The 19,570-nt window shown below is 42.7% G+C and overlaps 1 protein-coding gene across 5 annotated transcripts in view; it reads right to left on the bottom strand.

The window, feature by feature from the left end:
- Positions 1–17,654, bottom strand: part of pax5 (paired box 5) — a 49,648-nt gene extending 31,994 nt beyond the window's left edge. For 3 of the 5 annotated variants that reach the window (XM_029500707.1, XM_029500715.1, XM_029500734.1), the window contains exons 1-2: positions 17,527–17,654; positions 3,215–3,380 (exon numbers count right to left, since the gene is read on the bottom strand). In XM_029500707.1, the coding sequence (XP_029356567.1) occupies positions 3,215–3,380; positions 17,527–17,572 (212 nt within the window). In that variant the 5' untranslated portion in view covers positions 17,573–17,654. Of the gene's footprint in view, positions 1–3,214; positions 3,381–10,783; positions 10,880–17,526 lie in introns of those variants that run through there. The other 2 variants (XM_029500724.1, XM_029500743.1) reach the window with 1 other exon arrangement.
- Between the last annotated feature and the right edge of the window lie 1,916 nt (positions 17,655–19,570).

The following is a 19,570-nucleotide window of genomic DNA, read 5'->3' as shown; positions in this document are numbered from 1 at the left end:
TTTTATATTACGTCCAGGCCCAAAGGGTGTTTTAAACCAGTTAAAATGTTATGTTCAAATTAAAAAGCTGTTCAAATTTGCTTAGTCCAAAGTGGGGACCAAACTTTTCCCTGCAGCATGTAAGAATGATAACGCTCAGCAGTTTAATCAGGTTGAAATTCACATTCATAATTGTATGGCCTAATCAGCTGATTTGACACTGACGCTTTTGCTCCAGTGATATTTACTGATGCACATGGTGAAGTGCCAACTGTGTTCACGGAGGATAAACATCCCACAGCAGTGTGGCCAACTTATGGAGTTCCAGCGGTTTCTGGACAACAATGGGCCTGAATGGTAAAGTGGATTAAACCATATCAAGCTTCGGCTATGAGGATAAAACCTGTTAACAAGAACATTTTTGTTTTTGTTGGGTATAAACGACAATGTCACCAGCTTTATCTCTTAAAATTGAGATGGAGAAACCTTGTTGGCAGATTATTCCTATACTATACCTAGACTATACTTCATTGCTGACCATTTTTTTTTTTTTTTTAAATACACCTTTAGTTCCCACTACCTGGTACTGATTGACATTGACACTGACATTAAGTGGTACTCATCGTTTCACTTAATGTCAAATGTTTTTCCTCCTAGTTTTAGAGGTGGAGGAGTGGCCTTTCTTCTGCACAGTCACTGTTTATTTTTGTCTTTAACTGGAAACTCCCCCAAAAAAAAAAAAAAAATCACTTCATGTCTTAATGGCCTGTCGATCGCCACTCTGATCCTCTTCCTTCATGTTCCTCCTGTCTTACATCATTTCAAAAGATGTTCACATTTTTTCAAGTCTCTTCTGTGCAAAAACTAATTCAGCAGAAATGTTATGAAATCATAGTCTTTTCAGTAACTTTTCAGTACTTCTCTCAGTCATTAAGAGAGAATCTCACACTAAAGGGACTAAAAGTCACATCACTTTCTAACTGTGATTGCTGAGCAGTTTAGTAGCTTCAGCTTTTTTAGCAGACTGAGGACTGTTGATCTTGTCAGCTGCTTACTTTCATGAGGAATCCAGTTACAGCAAAGAGGAGTGATGATAAGCACTTGAATAAATAAAACTTGTATAGCGGAAGTTTTTCCAATGTTGACTCAGGCTGAGAAAAGATGCTAAAACGAAAAATCGCTGTCAAATTTGTGATTTTGCGTGTTTGCCTAAAACTTTCCGCACGTGTCCAAGTGGTGCCAAACAGTAATTTGACCTTCTGACCTCAGAGGGACTCACCTGTTTGAATAAGAGGGAAATATTCGAAAACTCTTCCCTACTCTAAGAAAATATTTCGAATGGCCGACTCAACCTGTGAACAGCTTTTGTTTTTTTCAGCAATTTTACATTGTGACACAGAGGTAAGAAAACATCGGGATGGACACACACACACACACACTAATGAAAACATGCACACTCCAAGATTCAGGCATTTTGTGTCCACCATGGCTATTTCATGAATGTATTTGCATGTAGAAGGGGCATGGAGGCAGGGGGGGTGGGAGGACAGCAAATGCACTACTCAGCTTGCAGAAAAGGGGTGGGGGGGGTCTGTGTAGATGCAAGCTGTCAGTCAGTCTTAAACCTGCTCTCTCTCTCTCTCTCTCTCTCTCTCTCTCTCTCTCTCTCTCTCTCTCTCTCTCTCTCTCTCTCTCTCGCTCTCTCGCTCTCTCGCTCTCGCTCTCTCGCTCTCTCGCTCTCTCTCTCGCTCTCTCTCTCCACCCCTGTATGGGAGAGTAATCCCTTCCATGAAGACGTGTGTTGCTGTAAATGTGCGTTTCCTTGTATTTGAAGTGTCTTTCTTTGAAGCGTGCGTGTGTGTGCATGTTGGAAAATGGGAGTGCACGTTGTGACTATTCACAGCTGGAGTCTAAACACAGCTAAAGGAAAAACAATCTATTTTCAAATGGAAAACTATTTAAATTATTCACAGCTGAATCATTGGTGAATAAACGAGCGTGGTTATTGATATCAGCACAACGATGAGCCAACACACACACACACACACACACACACACACACACACACACACACACACACACACACAGGGTGGTAGAGTTGCTGTTTTTGTTCTGCTGGCACCAGAGACAGAGAGGAGAGGATAAAACAACCCTCCCTCCCTCCTTCCATCCCTCGACACCCCCCCCCCCCCCCCCCACACACACACACACACACACACACCCCACCCTCCCACCCACCCTCACGGTAACGCTTCAGTGAGTTGAACGGCCAGGACAGGGGAGAGAGAGAAAGATAGAGAGAGAAAGACAGAAAAAAGGAGAGGGAAAGAGAGGCAAGGAAGAACAATGAGCTACACATTTTTTGATATAGCTGAGGGTCGCTGTAGCTAATCCTTCCCCTCCGTCCCCACAAATGGTCTCTGTCTCTCATTCGTTTTTTGTTTTTTTTTTTCCCCTGCACTCTTCTTCTTTAACACGCCTTTTCCTTTTTGATTGTGTTCCTTGTTCTTGTCTTTCTCCCATTTGCCATCTCCCTCTGTCCTGTGTTTTGGGTGGGTGGGGGGGGGGTGTGCAGAAATATGGTGCCACTTTCATTTTGATGCTAATTCCAAAAAGTGATGAATCTTTTCCCTTTTGTCCCCCTTTCTTCTTTGGGGGACGGAATGAACAGGGATTTACTCTTGAATTTAGCTTTGAAAAGGCAGAGGTAGAGGCAGACAGAGAGACAGAGAAAAGGGGGTTGAGACAGTAAGGCAGAAATATTGAGATGGGTCGAATGAGAAATACAGGCTGTGGAGAGACAGAGAGAGAAAGGAAGGTGTATAGGAAGAGTAGATCGCAGAATGAGACAAGTTAGATGCAAAAATAAGGGGCTGGGGGCCAACTACTGAAAACGTAGCTTGTGTACGTTCAGGGGATTGAATAAATGACACAACTGACACTAAAAGAGCCAGCGTCACTTCACAGGAGCCTTGGTTTGACACATGTTGAGTATATTTCCCTAAAAAGAGCAAGCTGTTCAAGCTGGGCAGACGTTTTAAGCTGTCCAACAATAAATGATGCTGTAAACTCAGAAGGACTTTATTTTTCATACACTTTGGTCAGTGGTCTCAGGCCTGACCTGTCAGGTAACGCCCTCCCACATTCTGTTAGAGACTCTTGCATGAAAAAGGGATGGAGCGAATAATTTAGTAGATTGTCACCGAACGGTTGGAGGTGTTCATGTGCTTATTACCTGCCCAGTATCTTACTGACACATCCATGGCTGACTCTTAGCTGGCGTGAGATGTCGCAGGGCCGAACCCCCTGGTGAGCGAGTTCCACTATTCGCTGTCGTACTACATCTGGGAGGGGCCTGCCGTTTACAAATACACCACCGAGCTGGTTGACTCCACCATGTCCTGGAAGAGGGAGGAAAAGACAGAGTTTTGAAAGAATCAAAAGAAGGTGAAGATAATTGATTGTAGATTCAGAAGAGTAATGACTGCCGGTGTGAGAAAGATCAACAGCAAAACGGAGATGGATGAAATCAAAGTGAATAAACGCAGCTGAGACTAAACAATTGTGGATTTGGCAATTTGTAAAACAAAAAAAAGTGCTCGCGGGATCTTCTGAAGATAAAAAAACATAATGATACAGTGTCATTAGATACCAAGGCCTTATCTTTCATTCAAATTGGTCTTTAAGAACTACATAAAGTTGGAGAAACAAGGAGTTCAACAAGATCAAAGCCATGGTGATTCATATTCCTGACAGACTAGAGATGAAACGCCTTGTAAACAGCAGCTTGGACATTACATGACCGGTCACCAGGATCCTTGATGCAGTGCTTACACACCCGTCTGGAGAATATGTACCCACAGTCCAGCTTTGCTAAATATCTAAAAGCTAAAAACTGCTTACCACGGCTTCTACTACAGAAATCTGTTTCTCGTGGTTCCCTCATCTGGAGTGTGTTTGTGTCGGTCAGCACTTGGTAGAAAACTTTTTCTGAAAAACCTGTTTGCAGTTCACCAGTGTTTAAATTTTTACAGAATTTACAAGAAAGGTCTTTTATTTGGCTACTGATGTTGCTTTACATTTACAATTATCCTTTATGAGGTTTGGTGAAGAAATGCTGGTTTCTGGCTCGAGTCAATTTCCCACCTCAGATACAACTGATTTATTTTTTGACACTAATTTGTCGTGATCAGTATAATTGTGCTAGTTAGACTATTCCAAAGTGCAAAGTTTGCCCATTTTCACTCAGAGCAGGCTACACTGAGATGAGTAATGAACGGATTTCAATTAATTATTCGTCACGGCCTTACCAGACCTGCACTATAAGATTCCCCTAGTATTTCCCCTGAGGGCTGAAAGGATGAACAGATGAAAGACACACAAGACTCATACACACCAGAATACACTAGAATAAATACCTGAAATCCTATAATTTAGTGACTGTAACTTATATACCCTGCGTTAAACCTTCGGTCCTCTCATACTGCAGCCATCGGACACATGGCAGGACAAACGAGCCTTTTCAACAGCAGGGACAACAAACAGAAAAACAAGTAGAGCTGGAGAAAAGCATCCAAGCATGGTGATTTAAAGGAATGTAGTCGGAAGCCATAGTCTCAATTACCTTGTTCTGGGGCCATACCAACACACCATATCAACTGCCCCCTGTCACGGTTCACGTTCACACCGAGTGTGTGTGAAAGCCCACAATGAAAGGCTCCAGTGAGCCAGCCGGGTCAGAAAACAGGAACTTCTTGCTTTGAAGCGGCAACGTATCAGCCAATGTCTTCTGCAGGACCATGATTTGGTGTGTCTGAGACAGACAGGGGGAAATCCGACTTTTCTTGGGCAAGAATGCCCCCTTCTCTTCAACAGTGTGTGTATATACAGTATACGTCTCACCAAAGGCAGAAAATAAATCAACCAGAATTTCTCTACCACATAATCCACTGGCTTTTGTATTACCATAGTGATTACGTCTTTAGGGGAAACACACACACACAGACACACACTCGCACACACCCGCTAATCCTAGCTGTGGGGGTAATAGATTTTAAACACATTAACCCAGCAGGGATACCCCCTAAAACACAAAGCTGTCCCCCTGTCCTCTACTGTTCACCATCAGCAGAAAATAAAGAAACACACAGCCACGCACACACCACCGGCCCAAATATGAATAGGTCTACACAAGCAAGATAAACGCAAAAATGCAAAATCTAGATATTTTCATTCTGTGACACCAAGCTATTTCCAAGCGGCTGATGTGTATGGTCACTCTCTTCCACACTACTTTATTTTTAAGATAGAAGAAGAAGATTAATTATGCAGATCCCGGCTGCAGACAGGACAATTTGAAAAGCAATCGCTCTTTACAAAAGACAGGAATATATACAGACACAGTCACATCCATTTATGCAATGCTCCTGTGAGCCAAGACGGAAGGATCACATGGCATTGCATATAACAACCCCTCTGCACTTTAAAAACAATATAATCACATTAGCAGCTTCTAACGCATTCAGGATTTGTTACAGCCCTGCTCACTTGATCGAAGAACAAGTATTTTAGATTTTAAAAGGGGTACTCCACCGATTTCACTACACAAAGTTTATTCTACACGGGGAGCACTGCTCAGCTTGTAAAACCACCAGTTGTCACTTTTCAACTGTGAAGAATGTCATTGGTTTAAGCTCATCTTGGGTTTGGTGAGTGTAGAAAAAAAAAGCTTTCTACACAAACAGGAGATGTGGCATTTGAACATTATGGATGTTTGCAGCCAAAAAAAAAAAAAAACAAAAACAAAAAAGCAGTTAAGACTTTTTTAAGCAATGGATTGGGCAGCCTGGACACTTCTGAACGCACTACACAGAATTTAGATGCTCACTTTTCCAGCTGTATGTGTCGCCAGAGGCAGTTTGGTTCTTGGTTGCTGTCTAAAATAACTGCAGTCAGGAGTAGCTATATTATTTAGACAATTCACTGGCTTCCTGTGAGTCTGCTAAAATCACACGTTTCCTTCAAAGGGGTTTGCAATTTGTACATTTTAGTGCACGCTGTCCTCAGGGCCTCAGTTCACCTGAGATACTGGGAACCAGTCCATTCTACCACATTTCTTTACTTAATGTGCTTTTCCAAGAGCAACGCTGGGAGATGTTCAGAAAGAGAGATGGAAACTGGAATGCGAGATAACCACGATCCGTCTGCTGGAACCAGACGGGAGATGTTGTGGTTCAAGTTCAGCACCTCAGCCCTCCAGGCCAACAGTGCTGTGGGTGTTTGCCACTTATTTATTGGGTCCGATTTCTGTCATCTGACCAGAGTGTCTCACTGTGTAACTCTCTCTCACACACACACTTTCAGATATCCCTCAAAGCAAAAAGGAGCCTGCTGACCTACATGAGCAAATTCAACAATCTCTTGCTTGCTGGGGAAACTGTTCATGGTTGTAAAAGGGCATTATTCCTTCCTCCTCTCTTTATTATTATTTCCTGAAACCTTTCCTGCCTGGTTTGCTGAATAAAAGCACAGTTTTTGCGGGGTTGTTATAAAAGCCTACTGTGCTACGTCCTCTTCACCACAGGTATCTCCAGAAAAGACTGTCTCTCCCTCCCTCTGTCTCTCTCTCTCTTTCTCAGATAAGAGTAAATGAAATGGTTCCTTTCACCCTTCCTATCTGGGCCACAGCATGAAATACGACTTGCTTTATAAAGAGATGGAGAGGAATGACTTGTGACCCACAAAAACCTCCAGATAACTATTTATTTACTTATCTGTGTGTTTACTGTTGGCATTAGACATTCGGGCTCTTACCATTCTTGGTGTAGGCGATGGGGATTATATGTTTGAAATTTATTTTTCCAAGCCTATAAATACTGATAGGGACTCTATAATTTATATAAATTTGTTTATCAGCCTGTGTAGCATAATTCGCTGAATAAGTGAGCTTAGTTCTCCGATATGACAGCTATAATATTGAGTTAATCTTAAAGTTTTTAGCTTTGCAACAGAAAGATACTCTCAAAATCTCCTTGAATTTCTTGTGGTAGGAATGCCTTTAAAAAAAAAAAACTCGTTAAAAATATGTTTCCTCACAGAAGAGCTCAGGACGGATGTTCTCACACAGCTGTGTGTTTAGGTACAGGGCTCCAGTAATTCATCACACTGACCAAACAAATTAACCACTTGCTCCAAGAAATTCAATCAACGTTGACCAGCTTGGGAGGTTTTATTCCAAATTAGATACAAAGATCTTGCCAAATTAGGTGTTTTGGCTTTTAAGGTTCTTTTTGTAAACGCAGAACCTACAGTCTCAGGAGGGGGAAAGTGTTGGCAGAGCCAGCAGCTTCAATTTCATCCTGGAGAAACAGAATCAGAGAGGGACAGAGACAGCAGAGGACCAAGGGTCATTATGCATCCCTGTTGTATTTTATTTATTTGCCCTTTATAGGAGCTGACTTAAGAGCCCCGCACCTCCTTAAATGTTTGATTGATTCACTGTTTCCAGGAGGAAAAAATACAGAGATAAAGCAGAATATATTGGAGCTCCCCCATCCAGAAAATAAGCTCCATTAGGCTCTATGTCTCTCAACATTCTTCTGTGTCTCTCAGTCTTTCTCTTCCTCTCTCTCTCTCACCAACCTCTCTCTCTCTCTTTCGTCCTGATCGCTCATCTGCCTCGTCACGGCCTGACGACTCAAAAATAAAGCAAGAGAGAAATCGCAACAAAACGCCACCGATTTTTCTCTCTCCCTCCCTCTCTTTCTCTCTGCTGTCTCTTCCTGTGTCTATAAAAAAAAAAAGAAAAAGAAAAATAGAGAACTAGAAATTACTTTTGGCTGAAAACCTATTTGGAAAGTTGCCGGAGAGAATACAGATGAAGCAAATTTCCTTGAGCAAACACTGAATAGATCTGTGAGATGTGCCAGGCAGGCGTTTTGGACGTATGCCGTTATTTTTCTCATGAAATGTGGAATCATTAATCTTTTGTTAGCGAAGTGCGACTCAGGAAAACCTGTTAATAAACGATTCAATTTATAGCTATCTTATATTCTGAAAAAACTTCCCAGAATAAGAAACGTGATTTTATAGCATTTTTTTTTCGTCAAGCTGCAAATAAAAGGGGAAAAAAGAATGAAAACTGTTTCAGCTTAAAATCTAATTATTATAATTGTTTTGCTTCCTTTACTCGTGTATTTTCAGTGGACAGAATTTAGGATAAAGTTTTATTCAAATCAAAGTCTAGAAATGATATGTTTTTGCTTTATGTTTCTCCATCTACTATCTTGTGAGAGTTTTTTTTTTTTCTTTCCTTGAAGCTCACTTCATGGCTCGATCACTAAGGTAGGCCACAGCTTCGCCTGCTTAATATTCAGCATGCCACTATTATCATTACAATGCGTGATTATGAAATTCAGCTCATTATCATCACAATTACCTGGTGGGCCTATATATTTTTTGAAACATCCCTCCTAGGTTCTATAGGCTGGTGAGGTCCGTCATGATGGCACAAAACACTCTCCAAAGTCAACAATGGTGCAACCAAACAGGATGACATGAACTATTTTAAATGCTGACTGATTTATTCCCCCGTTAAAAAAAAAATCATTATTACTACCAAGTTGGAGGAAACAAAAACGTCGAAACTCTGTGGGTTCAAGGAGCTCATCTCTTAAACCGAAAAACTAAAAATGACAACAAAAAGAAAAATGCTGTCACTCAGTCACCCCCCCCCCCCCCCCCCACGACACACACACACACAGGCCACAGATTTTGACAGCGCAACACTCAAAAAATGTTATTAAAAAACAAGACTTAAGAAGTATTAAACTTCATCTCCATGCCACACACATACAGCGATTTCCCAACATTATGAAATTCAGGCCCGTCTTATTATTTATTATTTAACAGTTTCAGCCAACACACAGTGCACTCTCTCACCCCCCCACTAACACATACACACACACACACACAGATACACAGCACATCCACACTCGCACAACAACATTTCCACGCGTCACAGTCGATTCATCCCAACCTCTCTCTCTCTACCTTTGACATTTTTTAGGTGTAATCGTTTTAAAGCGTCTCTGGGCTTTGACATATATAACTTCAGCTGCACCGCGGATCATTGGCTCTGGTGAGAAGCAGGGAAGAGGAAATGTGATTCGTTCTAGCTTTTGGACCTTTTTTTTTTTTTTTTTTTTTTTATCCTGCAGGATAACGCACCGTGGGAAACTCTGTCAGTCACATAATACCGGTTCACTCCGGCATTAAACGCAATAAAATGACTAATCTATTACACGCTGAAATGCCTGGAGGACGCTTCATCCAGCCTTTCAGGCAGATCCACCATGGATATTTTGTCTATGGGACTCTCTTCTCAGTTTCTATATGCTATATGTTGTTTGTTTGGAGGCATTAACCTAATTTTTTTTCTATAATATGAACCTCTATTAAGGAAATATGACAATCATTCCAGATTTTAAAATGTGGGAATTTAGCACAAATTTTCTGACCTTTTTTTCCACCTGCTTTTCAAGCCCAAATTTTGGAGAAGAAATACAAAGCACGGCCCGCCATGTCACGAGTGAGTGACCAAGTTACCCGCACCAACACACACACACACACACACACCTCCCCTCCTATAGCCTACGTGCTGCCATGGATACCTCCCCGAAGAAGCAGCGCCTCTGCTGATGTGTTCTTGAGCAAGACGCGCTGAGCAAGCTTGAGACATGCTGTGAGGCCCAAGGCGCGCGCGCTCGTGCTCGCGCTCGTGCGTGTGTGTGCGTCGTTGTTGTGACTTGCTGGGCAGCCAGAGGAGAATTTCCCTGCGGTGGATCAACAGAGTCTCACCTTGTTATTATTATTATAAGACCCGAGCAGAAATGTGTGCACCTGAGCGGTGTGTGTCTGTCTAACCTGGTTATGTACACAAACAGTTACTGTTTGTGGATCAAGTTCAGCTTTTAGTCATGGTTTGTTAACCCGAGCTCTCTCTCCCACTCACTCCCTCTCCCCCTCTCGCTCTCCCTGACCCCTGCACCCCATCTTCCCTTCATAGAGGAAAACACAGCAAACCGCGCGGCAAAAAAAGAGCCCCAAACAGCCAACAATGCTTTCAACAATTCAGACACTTCAATCTGCAGCTGCTCTATATGTGTAGTCTGAATTTAATAAATAACTACCAAAAAAAAAAAGAAAGAAAGAAAATCCAAAAATGAGAAAGACAAACTTTACACCAGGGAACATTTGGAAACGACAATATAAAGTTTACATATTTTTTAAACACTGCAAAAAAAAAAAAAAAAAAAAAAATCTATCTCTTTCGAAGTCTTTAAGTGATTTTTCTTAGATGAAAAAATATGAGCCACTTCGTGGTTAGGCTTAAAGGGAAGGTCGTTCATTTGCGGATTAGGAAAGAAAATGAAAATAAATAAATAAATAAATTACAGCATCTTAAATTTCTCAATCGGATATTAAAACGTCATTTTTAATTTGCACAATAAAAAAATGTATCAGTATGGCTACATTTTCGTGCTAATATGATTTCAACACTGTCGCAGACTCTCTTTGGTTTGGTTTCAGATGATAAATAGGCCCACATAAATAAAAACGGACTTATGGACTCAAAGGAATTGTGTTGTTCTTTAATACCTTTTATTTTTCACTCTAAGGTGCAGCGGAAAACGACGCTGTTCTCCTTGCATAAGCACACAGGAGTTAAGGTTCAGGATAGATATAAAAATGCAGATTGAGAGAATTAAAAAAAAAAACAAAAACAAAAACATCACAAACTTACTGTGCATTGCCGCGAACGGGTCGTGTTTACAATGAATCTCCATCGGAAAGGTCGGGCTGGAGGGCCCCGTTACGATGTGAGGGGGTCTTAAAAATACCACTGGATGCCCCTCTTCAGCCGGCCACTCTCCTGACAGACCGTGACTTCCAGTGGGATATCAGGTATTCGGTCCCGTTCCAAATGAAGCAATTTCTTAACTTATTATTTAAAAACTTGGACTGGGTGACAGGTTGTAGAAAACTACTTTTTCATGAGCTAAAAAGGGAGTTCTGGTGGAGGACGGCGTCTCAGCAGCGGGCTGTGTCCTCCTCATGGGGACGGGACACCACAGACGGTCTGTTCTGGCGTCTCCAAAACCAGAGGAGGCAACCGACAGCCAGAGTGCTCATTCCTTCAGCTGCACGTCAGCACTGAGTTATACCAGTCCAATTATTTTTTAAAAAATGCAAAACTTGTGCAAAAAATATATTGGCCGTTATATACTCAAAATGGGAACATGAGGAAGGGTGACAAACTATAGCTTGCCTCCCTTTCTCTCCTTCTCGGTCCGCTGGCAGTGACCCCTGGCCGAAGTTTCTCCTCTCAGTCTCTTCAAAAATATTTCAGAATATAAAAACATGAAAGAAAAAAGCCCAGTTTAGATCCACGATTGTTTTTTTTTCCCCTCTCTCTCTCTCTCTCTTCAAAGTTATTTTGTGCACACCGTCCTCTGCAGCTGCTCTCACATCACTTCATAATCTCCCATCAGCAAAGCGAGTGAGCGCTCACATCTTGAAGAATCATATCCACCATGGCAGGAAAAAAAAAGAGAGAAAAGGATAAAGAAAAAGTAAAACGAACGGGAGAAAACGGAGGAAAGTAGGCAGCAGAAGAGAGAAAAAGCACTGTGTGGCTGGAGCAAAAGCTACAGAGGCTGAGTTGAGAGTTGTTATCCTGGCAGCTCTTGCTCTCTGCCTCTTCCCCTCTTGCAGGACTCCGCGTTAGATCAGAGTTTGGAGGCGAATCTCTTCACGCCGAAGGGGAGAAGAAAAATAAAAACAGTCCTGTCGGAATTCAGAGAACACTTTTGTCCGCAGTCACGCCAGAGGACGCCGGCACTGTGCTGTCAGTACGTACATGAACGGGCTGGTTCAACTAACACGGAGCTCAGCCGCCTGCCTGCGCCCCAGCGTCCACGGTGGCGCACGCCGCGTTTCAGGACCTGCTCTCGTGCGGACAGCGCCCGCGCTCCCAACCCGCTGGAACCCTAACCCACACGCGCCGGCCAGCTGCCCGTCACTCACGGCCCGTCCAGCCAATCAGGGCCCGAGCGCTGCCTCCGCGTCAGCGCCAACGGCGGCTCAGAGCCGGGCGGGGGAGCGCTGCGATTGGCCGCTGCAAATCCCGTAGGCCAATGACGCCTCGCATGCATTGTCCATCCACCAATAGGGAGGCTCGGCGGAGCGACGCAGGGCTCGGGGAGTAGATGATCATATGTTTAATTTCAATTAACGAAGTAAAAAACCTAATGCCTTTATACCCATTTGCGCTCAATTTATTCATGTCAATATTAAATGGCTAATTAAATGAGTGTTACTAAAAATGAGGCTTAGTTGCGGCAAGCTTCTATAAAAGAGGAAATACTCAATAAGTAAATTGCGACTAGCCATCCTTCTGTAGCTACAATAAGTACAAATTTATGTATAAAGAAATAAATAATGACATTTGAAAACGAATAAAGGCTGATGGAAAAGGCTCGGTTTTTTTATATTGCTATTTATATTTAACATTTTAAGATATTTCAGTTGAACTTGTCACTTCATAACCTTCTTATTCTGCTTCATTCCTCTAACTCCCTTTGTAGGCCTACAAGAGTGAGAACTGTCAACAAATAGGGCTGCATAATTTCCATCTTTCATTCAGAACAAGGCCATAAATCTTTAGCTGGGGGAGAATGGAGAGAAAACACATGAAACATGTATTCCCACTCATTGCCTAATTGAATGCGGACCCGAACGAATGTCGTTTTTAATGAAATGCAATTGGTGAGCTCCGCATTTATACTCCAAACTGAGAGAGATGGGGATTCAATACATGTTCGTCCCACCTGATTTGAGAGGGCATATCTAAGCCTCACCCCAGTAATATTAAACACACAAATAGCCTAAAGCATGAGCCAAATTAAAAAGCGTTATTTCCCTTCTTCCTGTTTCGAGACATTTAATCATTTTTTTTGTTCCTCGGTGTTTACACTACGCGCATAACACTTGGATTAGACACATTTAGAGCCATACAAAACTGGGATCATCACGTGATTTCCATCCATATAACAGCATCGTTAAAGATGGGATGCTCATGCCATTTTCATGTAGGAAGCTTGTATTTACAGTGGCACACTAATGAACAACAACAATAACAATCTTTAAGGTAATCTGCCCAGCCTTGACCCTCTACAGACCCACAGGCTTGATGTACCTCAAGGCGATGGATGCATTTGATCTTGAAAAGGTTAATGTATGATATTACGTGATTTACTTTTTTTTTTAATTCTGTAAATTTCTAGCTTTGCCTTCTTGGTTCCAACTCTCCTTTTATAATGATCACTCCTGCTCCTCAGACTTTAGCTTATGCTTAGTTTTTTTTTTTTTTTTTTATCTCAAGTGAAATTGAGATGAGGCTTAAATCCAAATACAACAGAAGTTGTCAGACAGCCACGTTGTCCTCATCACAACAAACGCTTCTGCGGTCATTTTCAGTTTTAAATCATCTGAGGTAACTGGGAGGTTTGACTTCTGCCTCTCTCTCACTCCTCCTTTACTGTTGTGATGTTTACCGGATGAACCACGAGGGGGCGTTCAACCTTGGGTAATGTGCCCGCGCGCGCGCGCGCACGTGCACAGAGGTGCACTCGCGAGCCAGCGACATGTGGAAACTTTGCCACCAACATATTTTAAGTTCCCAGCAGTCCGAGGAGCAGAATCCCCAGCTGAGTCAGGATGCACAGGCGGGACCCGACAACATGAGATCGCGAATATCTGATGTTTTGTCTGTTAAATAAGCCACTCTGTTCTTCAGCACTAAATATGGTTTCATGAATCTTCATTGATTCCACATCCAGGCTCTTTAATCCACTGACAGTAAAATACACCCCCAAGCATTCACACTAATCCTCATTCATATTTCAGATCTGTTTCTTGAGTATTCATGAATTAGGCCTCATACAAATCTGACAGACAGCAAAACCAGATTGATTTTGTTTTTATATTAAAAAAAAAGACAAAAACTAATTCTATATAAATATAAAGAAAATAAAATAAGAATAAACCCGGATATTTAAACTTAGTCCATGCACCAAAGACATTGGGCCTACTCTTAGGCAACACATCAATAAAAGCAGCAAACGTAGGTGAATACAGACAATGACAGTAACAGTGTGTGATGCTGCAGGGAAATACTCTATTTACTACTATTATGTATGTGCATGCTCCAATATACAGAATGTTTTGAATAAACAATTTCTGTTCTTTGTATTTCTTTACTTTTACAGATAGACCAAATAAATAAATAAATAGCTCTTGATATGTCCAAACAGGGAGTCTAAATCCAGAACACTGTCGTATCATGTTGTGCAGTTTGGTTTTTCCGTTTCTATTGTATCCGAGCAGCCGGAGTCAGTTTTATTTATTGAGATATAGACACGAGCGGTTCTCTCCCCACAGAAGTAAATTGCAACCGTCGCCCTTGTCTCTCCGATTTGCAAATTAAATACATAAGCAATTAAAAAATCCAAACACAATCAATCATGTATACAAATTGTTGTTGCTTTAGGGTTGGAAATTTGAAGAAAACTTCCATCAGGGTAGGACGACTTTAATCCGGGGGTCCAAATCCATTACCATATTTCATTACCTCTCTAGTGCTGCAAATGGGAGGGTGGAGGAGGGAAAGGGTGTGTGCACTTTTTAAAACATTAGTAAGAATGCAGTTGAGTCGTGATAATCATTTGGAGGCAAATTGGAGGCAATGTTGTTGTTTAAGAGCTCCATCTTTCCTTCCTTTCTCCTCTCTCCCTTTCCTTTCCCTCCATCCACCATGAAAGCTTGGGCTGTTTTGCTTTTTGAGCCCGAGCCTCGAAACGAAAAAGCAATGAAAAATTAATAGCGCATGTTAACTCCACCAGCTCGTTTATTACACGCCCGCTGACTGTAAACATAATGAGAAAGCTCCCGTATCTTTTCTTAAGTTTTCATTTGCTTATAAAATATAAAAGTCATAACTAAGAAATAAAATATATGGACTGGAGAGTGAACCGTCTTGGACCTCCCGAGGCGGAACCGGGACTGTGTACAGCAGGCAGGTAGGCGTCAGGCTGGCTGCTGCTCCAGCACACGGGCCCAAAACAAACGCACCTATTTGTCATCGTTTGACGCGGTGATAACGAGCAGTCCGTCATCTGCCAGAGGGGGCTGCAAGACCCTGCTGGCCATAACACCAGGCCGCGGCCTCTGTTGGGAGGGGGCACTTGAGGTCAAGATGAAAGTGGACTATGTGAGGCCATCTCTGTCTCCCTCTCCGTCTCAGCTCTTACCGGTTTCACAACATCAGAAATCTTATTTGGCCTGTTCATTGCACAGATTATCGTTTCCGCTGGCATCGATTTTAAGGTGCAGGATCAAATATTCCAGATATCCATTATGGAAAGACATGCAATGAATGAAGCCTAAATGGGGAGGGCCAGAGTTTGCTCTTGTACCATGTTATGTGCAGGCAACACAGTAGCTGTTACTTAACCTGTCAGTCCATCTTTTTGATTATTACCGTTTTAACTGCGGGAGGGTACCTGGCACATTATTATTATTGTTATTATTGTGACTTTTTAAAAATTATTATTGAAATCATAGGTCGGGGAGCTTATTTTATACCAGAGTGCAAACGTGGCCTTTGTTTATTTTTCCTTTAGTAAAATAATAATGTTACGTCAGCAGCGACTTCTGTGCAGGCAGACAGTCAGTGAAATGGCCGCCCTGCTCCTTTGGAAAGAACAGGTCTTTGCACTTTTACGCACTGACAATCAGCGGGGCGGGAAGAGAGGGGGTTCTCATTAGATCCACATTCATCGTCACACATTCTCCTTTGTACCCAGAGCACGTATTTTAAAGTGAGAGGAAATGGAGAGGCTGTAGGTATAGGCCCTGGGCCCTCAAGACTTTACACATCAACAGGGGAAGGCCTCCTTTAAACTCTGATTTCCTCAGTGGTTAAAAGGTTATTATCCAATTGCTACAAATCCCATTGCTTTGACCGTTTATCAGAGGGTAAGGCCCACTCCACAAAAGGCTGCAAAGAGGGCATTATTTGTCTTACAGACCATAGGCATTATTTAATGACAAATGTCCATAGGAGGCCGGGCACTAGCTAATTTACTTCTATTAGTAGACAAAGTGCAGGAGCAACAACACTGTGAAACTGAATATGACGAACACTGAATGCAGTCAGAGCCTCAGAGGAAATACTATTTCAATATGTTTTAAACATTTGCTGTGCATACACCACTGTGTTGCTAATAGGAAGTAATTAGGCTGGCCTCAGAGGAGGTTTTTTTGCTTGTCTGGAGAAAACATGTCTGTGAGTATTCTCGTTCATCCAGGTCATAGTTATCAATTTCCTTTGGATGCTCTGCAGCAAGACCAAAGCCCTTTCAGTGGGCCTGATCACCTGCCCACAGGTCCTTAATGACAAACGACGTTTTATCAATGCAGACGCAGCGGGCAGCAATATGAAATGATGTGGTATCCATTGGGTGCCATAACAAAGTCGATGGCCTGATCCATCGCTGTATCAGACCCCGCTGTCTTATGAATAGGCCTATAGGAGATAAACCTGTTGAATAAAGTAATGGAGACACGCGGGACACACTGAAGCTGTTTGGATGTGTGAAGTGATATGATGAGCGATAGACTGGTGAGGAAGTTCAGCTTCTGTGCCACAAACAAGGAAACAAAAAGCTCCCATCGGCCCAACATCTCAAACCAATGCTCATATAAGATTCTGCCAACACTGATTTAAATGAGACCTACTGACTAAACTGCCTATAACGAATATGGGAGTCCATGCAGGCCGTGTCACACAAAAACACACATACCAATACCAAATTGCACACACACACACACACACACACAAAGAAATAAAATAAAACAAATACTAAAAATCGTCTTGGCCCTCAGATGGAAACTATTCAATGTGTGCAGGTGATGGTGCACAGACCAACACGTGGAGCTCGCTCACAATGTGGTGCCAACAAAACCCAATACCTTAGTCAACTTTTGCTTCCCCACAATCATGTGCTATAAAACCGAAGTCAAAAAAAATTCAACCACTATTCAAACTCCCTTACATCACACTCATGTTAAACTAAATGCCTGTTCTCTGTTCTCTCCAGCCTTTCGTCTTTTTCTTTCAAAGACATTTTTCCAAAGACAGCATGCCACAAACAAGCGCAAGCTGATCATCCTGACCCCAAAAGTGTCACAAACTTGTTAAAAAGAAAAAGGTAATGTTGGAGCTGTCTGTGTTAAAAATGCAGACCATCATCAGAAAGTAAAAAATAAATAAATAAAAACTAACCTCTACTCTTATTAATAACTCCCACAGAATGTTTAAAAGTTGTTTTTTTTTTTTTAACAAGCAGAAAAGTGAACAAATGAACAACCACTTCTGTAAGCTGCAAAAGCGGCTGTTAACAGAAGTGAGCCGGTGTCCCCTACCTGCTCTCCCCAGGCGCAGTGCAGGACTCTTGGGCCCCTGGTCCATGTTACCCCGTTAGAACAGGGGGAGGTGATGGAGGGAGAAAAAAGGAAAAGAACAAAAACTTTTCGCAGTATCACCCTCTCCCTCTCTTCCCCTCTCTCTCTCCCTCCCTCCCTCACTTTCTGCCGCTGTTTGTGACTCTCCCTCTCCCCCCCCCCCCCCCCCTCTCTCTCTCTCCTCCTTCGTCCTACAGTACTTTTGGGGCGAGTTGTGGTTTGAAATAATTCGACCCTTCCGCTCCCTATTGCACTCCCTGCAAGTGCTCAGTCAGCTGCAACTAAACGCTTTAGGTGGAAAAAGGGCTTCGGGGGGAAGCGTGAAATGATCACGCCGAGTAAAAGAGCCGCTCTCTCAATGTGCGCTCATGTCCTGTCCTTTTCCCGCACGAGCTGCACACACAAATGCAGCGCGCGTGCGTGTACGCGCACGGACATAAGCGTGCGCGGTTTCTCTCTCTCTCTCTCACACACACACACACACACTACATAAACCTCCACCTTTTCCCTGCGGGGCCGCGCCCCCTTCACCCGCATCTGTTACTAAGTTCCACTTTACTAAACTTTCCCGCCCCCACCCAAGCCTCCCTCTCTGTCTCTTACTCTCCCCTTCTTTTATGTTACATTCATTTCCTCCGGGTTACACCCCAGAGATGGCTCTGAGAGTTCTTAGGTGGCATTGAATTACGTGTGTAATGCCGTTTCCGTTAGTTTTCAGTCGTTTCTGAACAAGAGAAAGTTGTTTGGTGCTGTTATGAGTCCTGTTACATGCACCAAACGCGTCGAGCAGAGTTACTCTCTGCAGAGCTTCGTTCCTCCTCTTCCAGCGCTTACCTCGTGCGCAGGGTGCTCTTTTTACGCATTACGCACGAATTGACAGACTTTGGAGCAGGTGTGTGCGCACAGACCTGCCGCTACGACCTCAGCTGCTCCCACACGTGCTGTGCGCAAAGTGTTCGCTACAAAGCGGATATTTCCGGTGCTCACCACCCCGATTGTTCGCAGACACACACCTGTGAGCGCATAACATTTTATTTAAATATTCATTTGCCAACTGAAAATTTCAACTCATACTGATACTCACCGCTGTGTTTGGTTCTCACCGAAAACGTCATTTTCTGGTGCAACAATGATATTCAAGATTTCCTGAACATGTGGGCTCTCTGTGGCTCTTCCGTTTTACTAAAGCTAACATCCAGCGAAGAAAAGTCACCGAGTAATCGCGAGGCCTCTCTTGGCTTACCAAGAATCAATATGAAAGCCTTTCGACGTGAAAAAAGAAACAAAAAACAAGAAACTTCACAAGTGCATATAACGCAAACTCAGGGCGAATTAATTTTTTTTAAACCAACTGGCATCTGGTACAAGACAGAAATATAAAGTAAAACGTGAAAACTTAAAAAAGACACATGGCCCTTTAAAAACAAACAAGTAACCCTGTAGCCTGAATAGCTTATGTGAATATTTTAAAAATTCTGTGGGAAAAAAAGCTGAATGTATGAAATAAAGAAACATCTCTCCAAGGAAGAAATAATAATAAGCGTCTACAGCCAGAACATGGTCCAAAGTTTGAGCCGGAAGTAAGGGCTCCACGGGAGACAACTTCCACGTCAGAAATATTTGATCTCAGTCATATCCCAACATGTGAGCACACCGTGAGAACATTGGCTGGACAAGGCAAGGCAACTGAAAGCTAATATTTTGGGGATGCAAAACGGACAGAATTAAAACCAAATAAAGGCCCAATTTGTCACCACAAATATCAACCACACATGCGATTAAAATGTACAGAAGCATGTCCAGATTTCAAAACCTTCCTTTCTTTTTTTTTTTATATGTTTTGTCTCTCTCCTGGCTCTACAACTTCTCCCTTCCCTCCGTGTCTCCCTCCAGACAGCTGCGGGTCTCAGGGTTCATGCGCAGCGCCGAGACAATTGAGTGCGGAACAAAGTGCAGACAGCGACCTATTTTACTCCGCGTGTCGCCTCGCGCCGCAACACTCCGA

Source organism: Echeneis naucrates, chromosome 1 (genome assembly GCF_900963305.1).
Source record: "Echeneis naucrates chromosome 1, fEcheNa1.1, whole genome shotgun sequence".
Lineage (NCBI taxonomy): Eukaryota > Metazoa > Chordata > Actinopteri > Carangiformes > Echeneidae > Echeneis > Echeneis naucrates.
This window is presented reverse-complemented; position numbering and strand designations above follow the sequence as displayed.